Source organism: Cucurbita pepo, chromosome LG01 (assembly GCF_002806865.2).
Source record: "Cucurbita pepo subsp. pepo cultivar mu-cu-16 chromosome LG01, ASM280686v2, whole genome shotgun sequence".
Lineage (NCBI taxonomy): Eukaryota > Viridiplantae > Streptophyta > Magnoliopsida > Cucurbitales > Cucurbitaceae > Cucurbita > Cucurbita pepo.
In genome coordinates this window covers 8,080,780-8,096,025 of record NC_036638.1, presented here as the reverse complement: position 1 = coordinate 8,096,025, position 15,246 = coordinate 8,080,780, and the positions used below count along the sequence as shown (strand labels likewise).

The 15,246-nt window shown below is 35.6% G+C and overlaps 2 protein-coding genes, 1 long non-coding RNA gene and 1 other non-coding gene across 11 annotated transcripts; all 4 read left to right on the top strand.

Moving 5' to 3' along the window:
• The first annotated feature begins 772 nt into the window (after nt 1-772).
• LOC111780866 (ethylene-responsive transcription factor ERF118-like) lies at nt 773-2,066 on the top strand. The gene has a single exon (XM_023661242.1). It carries the CDS (start codon nt 951-953, stop codon nt 1,872-1,874), a length of 924 nt encoding a protein of 307 aa, XP_023517010.1. The 5' UTR covers nt 773-950; the 3' UTR covers nt 1,875-2,066.
• Nucleotides 2,067-3,146: 1,080 nt separating this feature from the next.
• TRNAD-GUC lies at nt 3,147-3,218 on the top strand. Its single transcript has one exon. It is a non-coding gene; the product is annotated as a tRNA-Asp (tRNA).
• An 8-nt stretch (nt 3,219-3,226) lies between these two features.
• LOC111787496 lies at nt 3,227-8,538 on the top strand. 8 transcript variants are annotated; one of them, XR_002813994.1, is made up of 9 exons: nt 3,228-3,524; nt 4,453-4,518; nt 4,609-4,707; nt 5,815-6,012; nt 6,100-6,377; nt 6,614-6,774; nt 6,905-7,180; nt 7,560-7,656; nt 8,291-8,538. It is a non-coding gene; the product is annotated as an uncharacterized LOC111787496 (long non-coding RNA). The 8 variants fall into 8 exon arrangements; XR_002813993.1 differs by having other exon boundaries at nt 3,228-3,540; XR_002813996.1 differs by having other exon boundaries at nt 3,228-4,518; nt 8,291-8,390; nt 8,464-8,538.
• A 4,313-nt stretch (nt 8,539-12,851) lies between these two features.
• Nucleotides 12,852-14,614, top strand: LOC111787789 (3-ketoacyl-CoA synthase 5). The gene has a single exon (XM_023667843.1). The coding sequence runs from the start codon at nt 12,859-12,861 to the stop codon at nt 14,347-14,349; it is 1,491 nt and encodes a 496-aa protein (XP_023523611.1). The 5' UTR covers nt 12,852-12,858; the 3' UTR covers nt 14,350-14,614.
• Nucleotides 14,615-15,246: the final 632 nt, after the last annotated feature.

Below are 15,246 nucleotides of genomic sequence, written 5' to 3'. Positions count from 1 at the left end.
AAAACATCTCTTTTTAAGCAAATTCCAACCTCATCATTTACTTCTGTAAAATTTGAACGCTCCTCGGAAGAATTGCAGGCGCCACCGACTGTGGAAATTCTTGGAACAACACGAAGAGACAGAAGTGGATCAGAGTAAGAAATTTCTTTCTGATTTTCTTTCTTTTTATGTGTATTTTAATGTCGGGTTTTTCACGGAATGGGGGGTGGGACGAGTCGTTCTTCCATTGTTGTCACTGCTCACTGCTCACTCTTCATCTTTTTTTAATCATATTTTTCGATTTCTGATATTTCCATAGAGATTTGCAGCACAATCGAGATCTCTCTTTATCTGTCTCTCTTCTGTTTCTCTAAAATCGAACAATGTTGGCCATGGATTGGCGATCTCTCTCGCTTTAATCTGCTGGTTTGTTTACTGTTTTTTCTCTTTCAACCTTTGAACAGCAGGGCTCAGACTTCTCTTCATCTGGGTTTGTGCTTTTTTTGAACTGGGAAAGAAGTTGACGACGGTGGTTGAGCAGTAGATTTATGTCGGCTTTGTTCATATTGGCAGTGATTGGGGCTCTGTTGCAGCTCTGGTTTTCTTCTTCTTCTTCTTCTTCTGCTTCCTTCCTTCTCTGCTGGTTCCGGCAGAGGTTGATTCTGCTGCAACGATCATTTTCAATGCGTTTGAGATTAAAAAGGCAAGACAGATTTTCTAGTTTCATTCGCTTGTATATGTGTTTCCTAAAGGGTTTTCGACCTAATTCCGATTTGGTTTTTTCCATTGCAGGAGTTGTTCTGGAGTAAAGTTCTCTTGGGCTTATCGTATAAAACATTTTTTACTTCGTTTCTCCACCTTGCACTTTAGTTATTGGAATTCTCAGAGATCTTCCGCTGTTTCCCTTTGATTATTCACTTCTTCTTCTTCTTCTTCTTCCCATCGATTTGATCTCATTGTCGTACTTCCGGATGCCGCATTCTAATCAGAAACTTGTTAGCAGCAACAGAAAATCCAAGCTGCATCCAAAAAATTTCTCTGCGGATTCCAAAATGAGGAGAAAAGTTCGCATAATCTGTTACGATCCTGATGCAACCGACTCATCTTCAAGCGAAGATGAAGGAGAAAGATATGGAAGAAAGTTTAATCGAACCGTACACGAAATCCACCTGCCTCCGCTGAAGAAGACTCTCGAATCCGAGAGTTCTCAGAACAGCAACAACGAAAACAAAAACCCTAAGCTTAAGCAATCCAAGGTTCAGATCAAAAACCCTTCCTCCTCCCGAAGACAATCGTCTTCCAAATACAGAGGCGTGAGACAGAGAGCTTGGGGAAAATGGGCGGCTGAGATTCGAGATCCCTTTAAGAGAAGCCGTATTTGGCTTGGTACTTACGATACTGCAGAAGAAGCTTCTCAAGCTTATGAGTCGAGGAGGCTGCAGTTTGAAGCTATGGCGGCAGAAATGGCTGTTGAAGAAGGCAACAGGACCGTATCCTCATCCGCCGCTGTTCTTTCAGAGAGCACTGCGGAGACCACCGTATCCCACACCTCACCATCGTCGGTTTTCGAATGGGACGATTCAACTTCCCAAAGCCAAGATTTGAAAGTGGGAGATTCAATCAAAGAAGAAACAGGCACGAATATGAACTACCTTCAAGAAGCCGATCAGAGCCATCCGTTTATAGACGAAATAAACATGGGGATCAATTTTGATTCGATTCTAGCGGATGGAATCGGAATGTTCTTGGAGGATTTTGTAAGTTTAGAGAACACCCAGATTTTTGGGTTCGGCGATGATGAACCCAGCGGCTTTCCAAATGCGGATTTCGGGGATTTTGGGAACGATGACATTTCTTGTTGGCTTGATGATTCCATCAACATTACCTGCCCTTAAATTTTTGCAGCTTAGGGGTTTTCCTTTCTCAATTGTTTTGTCCATTGAGAAATTCCCTTTTTTAATTTGGTTTTCTGAGAGTGAAAATGAGAGAGTGTTCTTCTCTCAGTCTGCCATTTTGGTTACGATTAAAAGATTTTGTCAACTCTGTGTGAAATTGGTTAATCAATATCGATATCAATGTTCCTAATCTTGAAATTTTTCATCAACAACTTGAATCATTCAACGTTAATTTGTGTGACATTATGAGTATGTTTTAAATTTATGTTAAGGTACGGAGGAAAGTGAGAATGAGTACTTGTGATGTGAGCTGTAAACCAATTTCATAGTTCCATCCATGGGTACCACTTTCTCGTACTGTTACCCTTTCTTTTAATTTTAATAAGATAAACTTAATAATTCATTTAATGTTTTGGTCTTTTTGTTGGCCGAACGTCATTGGTATTGGTGAGTATTGAAGGCCTGAAACGTCAAACATGTTGAAAACTCTTTTGAAAACTCTTGATGGAATCTTCCAACATTTGTATTTGTTCATCTTGAAACCACGGAACCCCTGTCTTAGGTCATAACACGATGTGATTGTTTTACACGATTTGAATAATTTATTACATTATCCATACATGAATCAATCAGAGTTGTTATTTATTACATTATCCATACATGAATCAATAGAGTTGTTAGTTTGAACCAAGAAGCACGGACACAAGATACATCCGTCACATGTCACATATATGTTTTTGCCAAACAATAATTGTACTAGCCCATGAATACATAACCTTTAACCTAAAACACTCCCTTAAATTAAGCAAAAAAAATCAAGACCTTGCCTTGATGTTGTTATCTTAGGGTGCAAGAACAGGTGAAGCAGTGTGGAAAACCCCATCCACTCCTTGAATGGCCTCATCGAAACTACCTTCTTCTAACAACTCAGCTTTTACTATCTTCAACCTCTACTTAGCTCCATTAAACTCCCACACAAACCCAATATTTCCATTTTTTGTTGAGGAATGTGTATAAAAGATTAAATATATATAAGTTTTTTGTATGATAATATTTACAACACGAGACGGATTTCAAGATGGCGATGAAATTGTGTGATAGTTAATTTTGATAGATTTGATGGTAGTAAATGCATAAAAATGTTTGTATCAAACAAATATGTGCATAACTCAAACAATATTCTAGCTTATGAGTGGATAAATAAGTTAACGTTTAATATTATTAATTTGATATTAATTATTTATTTATTAAAGTGCTTAGATTTTACAAAAAGTCGTTGTAGTATAGTGGTAAGTATTCCCGCCTGTCACGCGGGTGACCCGGGTTCGATCCCCGGCAACGGCGTTCCTATTTTTCGACTTACCTTTTAACCAGTACTTGCGCCGATGGAGGGGGAAATATGAACCCGCCATAAAACGTCCTGCAATTTTCCTTCCCGCACTCACTCGTCTTTCTGTCTACGGAGGATTTTCGGAAAATCAACTTCCACGCCTAGTTCTTCAACGAGTTCCACCATTATTCTTAATATCCTCTGTGGACCTGTTTTATTTTTCCTTCCAATGACAAGAGCTCAACTCAAAGAAGAGGCAGATGCCAGTCTTGAGATAATTTCCATCGGATCGTTGTACAGTGGACACATTGGGACAAGAAGTACTGGAGCTCTAGGGTTCATATTCGATTTATTTTGCCCTGCATATTCTGATTTATATGTCTGCTGTAACTGATTTCATTTATCGCGGTGGTGATGTTGCTATTTCCGATTATATATTTCTATGTTTATTTGATAGTTTGCCTATCACCTCTAGTGGAAAGCATGTGATGCTTGTAACATAGTTTGTTCCCTTTGGAATTCTGTTCTGTATTTTTCGACTTGGTTGCTTTGAAAAGATTTCTTTTCTGATAATTGGTTGTTTTGAAGCGATTGCAAGCTTATCTGGGTAGGTTTTGCGATCTAGAATTGGTAAAAATTAGTTGATCCCAATTTGCAAGTAAAATCAGATTGTCTACTTCATGAAGCTTATCTGATAAATTAATTTTGAGTAGTGCGAATTTGTTGTAAATTGGATTTGGTATTAATGCACACTAAATTCCATTTAGTGTCACCGCAATCTTCAGGAGAGTCAAATATCCAGAGTTCCAATATCCAGGGAAACTTTGGACCAATTGACGAATTTGTCAATTCGAACTGCTTGCTGAACTAATTACCATTTTTGTTATTTTTCGAGTGGTTGTTGTAGTTGCAAATTTAATATACCTGAAGAGGTGTTTTAGATCAAGAACAGTAAATGTCAAAGAGAGCTAGGAATATAGATTTTGGAGTTTCATGTGGTAGTTTAAATGTGTTTTATGAATTATTTACTGATGGATAATTATGGAGTGACTTATTTGTTATCTAGGTGTGTCTATTTCAACTCTGCATTGTAGTAGAGATAAATCTGATATTGATGATTCCCATTATCTTTCTTTATAAGAGATCCTCCCATTAGAGCTTCAAGAAGTTAAGAGAAGATGCATTTACATGATTCTAGATAAGAAATCTCAACTGAGGACCTACTGTAATCATTGCATTATTGTGTAGGGTAAAGATCGATTTCCCTATCCAGATGGGCAATCTGGCTAGTCTCCGAAGGGGCTTTTATTTATGGTGCGTATCACCTTCGTATTAAGTATTGAATATCTCTGATTCTCGTGTCATTGGAAAATATTTATTGAAAGGTTACATCGTCCCTTGCAGATTTTGTCCATGGATGGACGTTCATTTTCAGAGGAGAGGCTGCCTCTTCACTAATATTTGGCACGGGAAGCGTCTTCATGCAAGGTTGATGGAGGGGAGGTATAACTTTTCTCTTTTAACATACAGTCTGTTTGCTTCTTAGATTTGCATTTTTATACGGATCCCTTTAACCAGTAGAGTCAACCACTAATAAACGAGTCCTATCATACCGTAACCTTTTAGAATTCCTTGCATTTTCTATGATCGGTAACTAACTCTGTTGTGTCTCCTTTCCAAAATATTCTTCAACCATGTTAACATTTTTCATTCTTGAATTCCTTGCTTTGAGTAAATGCTCAAGTGACAAGTCAATTGGAAGGTAAAATTGAGGACCTTATGTTCTTAGTTTGAATATATCTCCACTGAGCAACTTCAATTTCACCAGTGAAATGGTACTCTTGTGTATCCGCACAAGAGGAACTGAATTCATGCAATCTCAAGCGCCATGGTTAATTTTCTACCTTCAATTTCACCGGTGGAAGTCTCAATCAGTCGGAATTAGTTTCTTGCCATGAAAGATCGAAGATTGCAAGAAAGAGAAGGAGGAATCATGGAATCGAAATGGAAAAGTTATTCAATAGTGCTAATCTAAAAAAAGTAGGAAATTGGGGTTCAGGAATTAGATCCATGACCGAAAAACTGTCAAGCTCAGCGTCTGTCAATGAAGTGAATCAAGGTTTTTGTGGCATGTATGTAAAGAAACTAATTAAAGATAGTTCCTTTACAGAGGCGAAAAGAAAAAATAATAGCTCAGCAACTTCTTTGGCATCAGTACCTGCAACGTGTACAGGAAAGGATAAAAATTCATAAATTGCCAGCTAACTTTGCATCTCCATGGTGTTTTTAACTACTTTGTTCATGCTACCAGAAGAAAATTTGCTCTTGAACACGAACTCAGGCTCCAAAAGAAATGATTTTGATTCATTAGGACAATACATTGTGAAGTCAATGATGATTTTTTTGCTTCCACAAGCAATTCCTCTGCTTAAGGAGAATTCTAACCGGAAAAAGACAGCCACTTCTAATTTGTTTAGGGTTTCCTTGTGGTAATTTATAATTAACCTGTACCTATTGTTATTAACGTTTGACAAATACATTGACACATTTGATATGTATGCATATACAAACTTTTTAGTTTTATTAAAATATATTTTTATTCATCTGCAGATGGAAATACAAAAGACGTATAGAAGAAAGAAGATAGAGCAAAGCAGGAATACATGCACATACTGCATGGGAAGTACGAATCCGCTGTCCCAAGTTTTGTGCTTCCCAAACATGGTCCTGACAATCTGGAGGGCGAGCAACATTATGACCGTGCATACATAAATGGCAACTTCTCTTCTGTTGCAGACAGTGGTCGAGGTAAGGAAGATATGAAACCTATTGATTCTAGTGGATTCCAATTCTGTGGTTGCATGAATGATGAGTTGTTGGTAAATTATCATGAAGCCACTGGAAGCAAAAAGTCCCGTGACAGTGAAATTGGTGGAATGTGCATGGAACAAGTCAAGAGGGTCATTTTACGTTTCAGAATGTCCTCTCGGCTGTACCTCTTCTGGTAGAGTACTTTCTGATGAAACTATGCGTAATAATAAAAGGATGGATAAATGCCCATTAAATCTTCAAATAAATTCCTTGAAAGTGGACAAGTAAACTCCTACGGATTATATAGAAAGCAATGCGAGAGCAACCTTGTTCGAGTGGATCCTTTTCTCAACTCCCGCATGGTGAGAATTTGGTATCATGGATACATTCTTTCTTACCCTAGCAATTTAGTTATTACCAATCATTCACTAATGATAACACCATTACTACTTTAAACTTCATTTGTACTTAAAAAGAGCATTTCTATGACATTCTTCCATGTTAACTAAATTTGGTTTTGAGGCGCAAAACTCCTTTACAACCAATTTATTAACTATGATAATCTAGTAATTGATGTTATGCCATCTCCTTTTTTCAGCTCAGAATGCAAATGATTCAAGTGTAAGAAGGACCTCCGCATATCCAGAGGCATTAAGTAAGGAAGTCATTGTAACAAGTGTGTTGAAGCATCACTGAGAGCCAACAAGAAGCATAATTCAGGACTTCTAGACACACCTGTTTTGAAGGAAGATTGGGAAGGTAATTTTCTTTGAATGTTTGCTAGCATCTTAAAGGTACTGTTATTTGTTTTAGGGATATCCCAAAACGTGCTCTAGGTTCTTTACTACGAGTGTCTCAGTTTGTCAATCTTTCCACTTTGTTTGTTTAGTTGGAAGCGAACGGAAAACTTTACCAGCAACTGTAATGCAAGGGACTATGTTAAAGAGCTGTTGTGTGCAATGAGTACAAGCTCAAAGAACACCGAGGAACATTCCTTACTTCAGCTAAAGGACTCTGCCATATGGCTGTTTGCCTCAACCATATCAGATTCTCGAGATTCACATGACTATTTACCAATGGATTGTCAGATAAATCATGCAGAATTGTGGAAACTAATGCTACTTGCTGACAGTACGGTCACATTTGGTGCGTAGCTGGATTTAAGGTAGTGTGCTATCATCATTTCAAATTTGGCACACTTTTTGAGTTTCTGGGTCTTAGACGTTAATTTCATTCTGATATGATGTACTTGTCTCATCAACGTAGTATCACAGGATAAAATACTATGATTTAGTGACTGCAAAGTATTCCATTATTATATGCAAACGATAATAGTTTAAGTTTTATGATAACAGAAGATAATTAATTTGTTCTGTTTCTAACTGTTCAACTTCCAGTAAAACTACAAGTAGATATTTGGAAATTAATTAGTAGTCTGGCTAGAGAATGGAACTTGATTATTCCAGCCATCTGAGAATTCGTCATATTCATTTATTTTGTTACCAGCACTGTTAGATGATTTAGTGTTTTCTTTCACTTTATAGAGACTGCCACTGGGGCATCAGCTGGTCGAGGTATCATTCGGACTCGGGTGGGCATTGTCTACAGGAAATAAATTGGGCACTCTTCTTCGTTTTACAGGTATGTGTTAGACTCCAACTTGCTCGAAGTTTAAACAGAAAAAAATATGGTCTTCGAGGGATCACAGCCTCCAAATGTCAAAATGTGGTTGCACACATTTATTAGCTTAAGCTCCTGGACTTAAATAGTAAACTCATCAACTAATGGCAAGATAATAATAACTAATTTAGCTTACCAACCTGAGCTACAAATTAAGAACTAGCTTGAACAAGGAAAGTCTCAACAAACTATTACTAGAATATTGCTCACTCAAAACTATGAAAACTACAGAATTGCCACACTATGCATCCTTGCATCGGTGACTAATGCCTCCCATAACGTGCACCATTTCTTTTGCACAAGGCTAAAAAAATTCATGTCCTCACTATATTGAAAACATTTCCATAACTCTCCCAACTCATCAAGAGAAGAAACAAAGAGTCAAAAAGTGTAAACATGTTTACAAATTAGAGACAAGCTATAAGAGTTAGAAAATGGAAATATGAGATCTGTTTATCATCATGTAGTGCCGTTGGAGACCATCGGATCTTTTAAAAGAAGTATTCATTTCCAGTACCATTTGTGTTTAATTTCTTCAGTTTCTCCATTATAGGTGCAAGTGTTTTTTGTATTGCAACTGATAATAAAGAGACAGGTGTGGTGGCTGTCGCGGCTGATAGCAGGCAGCTGGTGTATCTACTTTCATCAGATGGGAAAAGATAGCAATAATGGCCAACCAACGAAGAAAGTTACTTGTAAGTCGCATACTATCAGCAAATGTTTTAGTTTTGAGTTGGTTTCCATCGTGATCTTGATATGACAATGTAGGAGTCTTTGTGACATGGCTGCATCAGAGCCGACGATAAATGTAAAAATAATCATTCATTTACGAAAATAAATGTTAAAAAAAAAAAATGTAATATGCTCTAATTTAATAGGGTTAAAAGGATCAAAATCCCAAAAACCATTGTTCTTAATAATACTTTTGCAAGAATCATGAAATGTCCAATGTTCTTCAAACTTAAAGGGTATGTAATAGTGCTTTTGGAGGGGTTTCAGCTTCATCCAAAAGGGATACATGACAAATTCAATTGATTCTTGGCAACCACTTTAACAAGCTCAAAATGGCTTCATTACCAAGAAATGTGCAAGTCCTTTACACAATTTAGAAGGATATCATTTAAGTCTCCTCTTGTAGTAACCAAGGAGATTCTTCGGAATTGATCAATATCCCAGCTTTTTATTGAAGTCCTATCCTATTATTTGTTTCAGAGTTACCCAGAAAACCAGTGAACCTCCATGATTTTGACTCAATATGAGAGCTAGAGGAAGAAGGATTCTTCAACACACTTGTTATTTTCAAAATAAACAAATTTCACTGTTAAAAATTTAACACAAATTTCAATCTTTCATTTTTGCATCTACTTTTTCATTTAAAACAAAATCACTTGGAGGATTGCTAAGCCTCCCTCCCATAGCTCATATTTATTGTACCATGAAAATGGTAGAAAATTAAAGCTCAATACTTTCCTATATACTTTCCTATAAATTCAATAAATGAATAAAACAAAGTGAATATTGTAACCGCCAAAATTTTAGATTGGCTGAGTCAAACAATTTAACTTTTTTATTTTTTAGTTAGATTGTTTTTTCTTAATTATTTTTTTTTTAAAAAAAATCATATTTATCTACCATGTTATATAAAAAAACTCATATTAAATTTTTACCATATACAAACCATCACTAATGTCCATTACAAACAAAAATATTCTTGGTTTTTGTCATAATCTTAAATCTTATAACCCAATTTTTGAAGGAATAAGGATCCAAATTTTCTGTTTTCTAAAAATTTAACAAAATTGAAATGGAGAAAGAGAAATGTAACCCAATTCTGAATTGGTTAGTCAAAATTAATTAGATTATCGGGTAGGGGTTGGTGAAATAATTAGAATAATAAACATTTAATGCGCAAAATTGCGTTTATTAACGCTGGAGCCGAGTGGGCTGCGGGATGGCCTTTCGGATCGGGTTGGTAGTTGGGAGCTGGTTGGTCCAACCCCTCCGAATTATAATCTCCTATTAATTGCTGTTGCCTATGTGGACCAACCATTCTCCGCCACGTCTCTCTCCATCCTACTTGTATTATTAAATTTCCCTGAACCAACGTACGAACCCCCTTTTTTTCTCTTTCTTTTCTTCTATTCATTTCTCATTGTGTCTACTGTACGCCACGTGGTTCCAACACGTGTCCTCTTCTGTCCACGGTTTTAAATACTGTATTATTTTCAAACACCAAAATTATTGCTCACGCCTACAATTCAATAAAATACTCCGATAAGTTTGAATTTTTCATATTGTCCAATTTAATACAAAATTAAATAAAAAATTTATAAGTTAAAAAAGACTAATTTTTTTTCCCTTCTATATACTCGTTTAATTAAATAAAATCACTTACTAATATGAATGAATTTATAAGTCAAACCATGCTCTCACCCCAAATAAATATAACTCATAAATAATAAGTATTAGTTGAGAGGTTATGGTCTATAGTAAATTGAATTTATTTCAACTGTCACCTTTTTTTATAAATCCTTTTTTTTTTATATTTTTTTTATTCATTCAACTATATACGAATTGTCATTTATGAAGATTTTAATACTAAGCCTTTTTAAGTTGAGTATAACAATTTTTGTAGTCTATATATTTAATAAATTTGAATTAACAAATTCATAAAAGTTTTAAAATTAGAAAATAACTTATTTATTTGAATGATGTTTAATGAGAAAGGAATGAATATAATACATTATTATTATTATATTCAAATAGGCCACCGAAGAAATGGATGAAATTGTTTATTATGCCACGTGGAATATTCAATTATTTGTTTTATTAAAAAAAAAAAAAACAAACAAACAAACAAACATTTAAGTGGATTGTGATTCTCCCTTGTCGTTTAGTGCACATTTAATATTTGGTTGATTTTTAGTTGTATATCCTCACTAATGTCATAAAAACATCATAAAAAAAGTCAACTGCTTCTAAATCCAAAGCTCTACCTTCAACAGTTTGTCAATCAAAATCCAACAATATTTTTTACTGTCATTTTTCTTAAAATTTAAAATTAATAAATTTAATTTAAATTTTTTTTTTAATTATTAAAGAAACACTGCATGTACTTCTGGTGTGATCCCATTACAACAACTTCTTTTCTCCCATATATGTTAATTGTTTCGACTGTTTTCTTTTTTCTTTTTTCCTTTTTAGTTAATGCCCTTTAAAACAAAAACTATACTTGTAAGAGCCTAGGTCCGTCGCTAGCATATATTATCCGCTTTGGTTCATCATATATCATCGTCAATTTTATGATTTTAAAACGCATCTATTAGACAGTGACTTTCACACCCTTATAAAGAATACTTTGTTCTCCATCTCACGTCAATGTAAAATAGAAGTAAAATTTGATAGGATTTTGGTTTGGTAAAGATGACCTCAAAAGCAGCCACATTTGTTGCGCCAACGGGACTCATATAATAAAGAGGAGAATTAGGTTTGCCATAACGAGAAATATAAAAGAATCTCAAAACTTGTCTTACCCTCAAATTGCCTACAGACTTCTCAACACCATCCAAATAATATGATTCAAACTTGGAATTAAATTTATAAAGATTCATAATCAATCAAACAATGGTGTATAATGTCGTTTAAAGACACTTTTCAGGGATTCATTTATGGAATATGGCCATTTATTTAATTCATCCACTTGTCAGTTTATATACATCTTATAAAATCGAAATTAACCCATCCATATTTTAAATTGTAATTGATGTATTATTCACTCAACTGGTTCAAATCGACAATTTTATTATATATATTTAGTTAAAGTTGAATGGAGATGAAATAATATACCTATCGACTGAATATTAATATTAATTAATAGTTAATAGTCAAAATATTTTCCACGTCAATTGCATATATTATCATGAAAATGACAAGTAACAAACATTTGTTTTATATCCATCTTTCCACATTACACTCGTATACAATTTTTCAATAAAATAAAATGATCCATATTATACAATAAATGTAATAATGTTTTCTATAGTTTTACTGCCTTCAATTCAAATAATAATAACCACGTGTATTCATTCTCAAATCCAAGTTTATATCCAATACAAATATTTATTTATCTTTTCAAAAAAGTAATATTTATTTTAAAAACCGATTATTTATGATCAGTCTTTCATGGTAGTTGGTGGGCGTATCTTTTTAGTTCTACACGTGACTTCTCGTACAATATATGTATCTAAAACTAGTTAAACTACATTTGTATGGATAAATAGCGAATTTAAACTATTTTTTTAAAAGAAAAAATAAAGAAGGAAAGTTAATTAAAGTAAGTAAAATTGTGAAGATATGTGATTCATTCATTAATTAAGCGAAGCCGTCCACCATTTTAGGTTTTCTAGTTCAACAGGTGGCAATGAAAATTTAAACATCCATCCTATTGGGCTGTCAAACTGCATTTAGTATTATTTATAATAAAAATATATGTGACAATTTAAATAAAATACAATATTCACATGATTATCTATTTATGCTAAAACTCATTTTAAAAAAAATTTAACTGAGAGAAGGAAATAAAATGTTTTAAAATGAAAATATTTGAATATTGAATTAAAAGGAGTTTATATAAAATAGTAAATATTAATAGATGCAAAAGCAAAGTAAAAAAGGGAAAAGAAGATATACATGAATTAAGAAAAGCGTAGCAAATTAATTAGCATATGAAAGTTTTGAATACTCCCACAAAGTAGTTCAAAAGGGAAAAAGAAAAAAGAGGTAAAATCATGGATATTGTACTTCAACTTTCTTCTTATTAATATTAATCTAAATTGTCGAATTTTGATGTCATTATGAATATGTTGATATCATGTATTATGTTAATATGGGGTTGATGAACACTAACTAATATGAGGGATTCAATATAAAAGTTGAGTGTGAACTGAAAAAGAAAAAGAAAAAAGAAAAAAAAAAAAAGGTTAAGTGGGCGTTGAGTGACGTGAAGTGGCTCATTTAATCGCCTCATCTGCCTTCTTCATTGCCTGTCTCCTCCTCCTCCTCCTCCTCTTTATATCTCTCATCTTCTTCCTTCCTCTCTATTACATCTCATACTCTCTTCTTCATTTTTTTTTTTTTTTTTTTTGGAGGAATATNCTTTCCAAAATGCCTCCCATCTTGCCGGATTTCTCCACCTCCGTCAAGCTCAAGTATGTCAAGCTTGGGTATCAGTATCTGGTGAACCACATTATAACTCTCACCCTAATCCCTCTCATTATCGCTATTTTCCTTCAGGTTCTTCGAATGGGTCCTGATGAGATTCTCAACCTCTGGCGATCTCTCCACTTCGATCTCCTCCAAATCCTATGTTCCTCCTTCTTCATCATCTTCGTCGCTACTGTCTACTTCATGTCCAAGCCTCGAACCATCTACCTCGTTGATTACGCCTGCTTCAAGCCTCCCGTCACTTGCCGTGTCCCCTTCTCCACTTTCATGGAGCACTCCCGTCTCATCCTCACTAACAACCCCAAGAGCGTCGAGTTTCAGATGCGGATTCTCGAGCGCTCTGGCCTTGGCGAAGAGACCTGTTTGCCCCCTGCTATTCATTACATCCCCCCCAAACCAACCATGGAGGCCGCTAGAGGTGAGGCAGAGCTTGTCATTTTCTCTGCCATGGATGCTCTGTTTCAGAAAACAGGGATGAAGCCCAAGGACATCGATATTCTTATTGTGAATTGCAGTTTGTTTTCGCCTACTCCGTCTCTGTCGGCTATGGTGATTAATAAATACAAACTAAGGAGTAATATCAAGAGCTTTAATTTGTCGGGTATGGGGTGTAGTGCGGGGCTGATTTCCATTGATTTAGCTCGCGATTTGCTTCAGGTGCATCCCAATTCCAACGCGGTGGTGGTTAGTACTGAAATCATTACCCCTAATTATTACAAAGGAAACGAGAGAGCCATGCTTCTCCCTAACTGCCTTTTCCGTATGGGTGGGGCCGCTATTCTCCTCTCTAACCGCCGCTCCGAGCGTCATCGAGCCAAGTACCGCTTGGTTCATGTGGTACGCACTCACAAAGGAGCCGACGACAAGGCCTACCGCTGCGTCTTCGAAGAGCAGGACAAAGAGGGGAAAGTCGGAATTTCGCTTTCCAAGGATCTCATGGCCATAGCCGGAGAGGCTTTGAAGTCAAACATCACCACCATCGGCCCACTCGTCCTCCCAGCTTCCGAGCAGCTACTCTTCCTTCTCACTCTCATCGGCCGGAAAATCGTGAACCCCAAATGGAAGCCCTACATCCCCGATTTCAAGCAGGCATTTGAGCACTTCTGCATCCACGCGGGTGGGCGAGCGGTGATCGATGAGCTGCAGAAGAATCTGCAGCTCTCAGCAGAGCACGTGGAGGCGTCGAGAATGACTCTCCACCGGTGGGGCAATACGTCGTCGTCTTCTCTCTGGTACGAATTGGCATACATCGAAGCAAAAGGAAGGATGAAGAAAGGCGATAGGATTTGGCAAATCGCATTTGGAAGTGGGTTCAAGTGCAACAGTGCGGTTTGGAAATGCAACAAAACCATCAAAACCCCATTGGATGGACCCTGGGCCGACTGCATCCATAGGTATCCAGTTCACATCCCTGACGTAGTCAAGCTCTAAAAACCCCACAAATTTCAAAATAAAAAAAAAAAATTAAAACTAAAATAACACACAAATGAATAAAAACAAACCAACACACATGCAGCTGGGCTTCAACGTAATCTGCAGATATGCTTCCTTCGCGATGAAACTCTCATTTATCTGTGACTATGACACCCTATATTTCCACTTTTCCTTCTCAATCCTTGATGGATTTGCATACATCAAATATTGTGTTTGTATTGAATTTAAGGTACAATTCCACGTAGCTTTGTTTGTGACGCAATATCTACCACTCAATAGTGTGCATAGATATGAAAATATTATTATAAAATATATTTCCTAACTAATATATTTTTCAAGATTAAGAATATCATATATTTCATAACTAATTCAAACTAGAATAAGTTGCACTAAATTGTTGGAACATTTCAAGAGTAGAAGACAAAAGAGTATAATGTTTGGTCTCCAGGAATTTGGGGCACGTAACATACACAAATTTATGCTTACATTTTTCATTAAAGATAGAGGGATGCATTAAAACATTATTGCAATAACTAGTATTAGCTTGAATTAAATAAACTTAAGACCATGTTTTAATTAAATAACTAGTTGGCGGTTAGCTTTGGTTTGTGTTTAGTGTAGTTGAGCTGAGGTTTGTCTGTCAGTCGGTCGGCAAGTTGGCAGCAAATGTAGATATCCATCCACAAGACAGATGAGTTATTTAATGTATAACCGCCAACTATAACCAAAAATAAGCTCAAATAACCTTGACTTTTATTCACACACATTTCTTTTCAAAATTACAATATTAATTAATTCATAACTTCTTCTGCCCAACTAGATTTTAGGGCCAAATTAATGATCACTTATTTTCCACAAACCTTTAATGTCATTATTTTTAAATACCAACTCGCA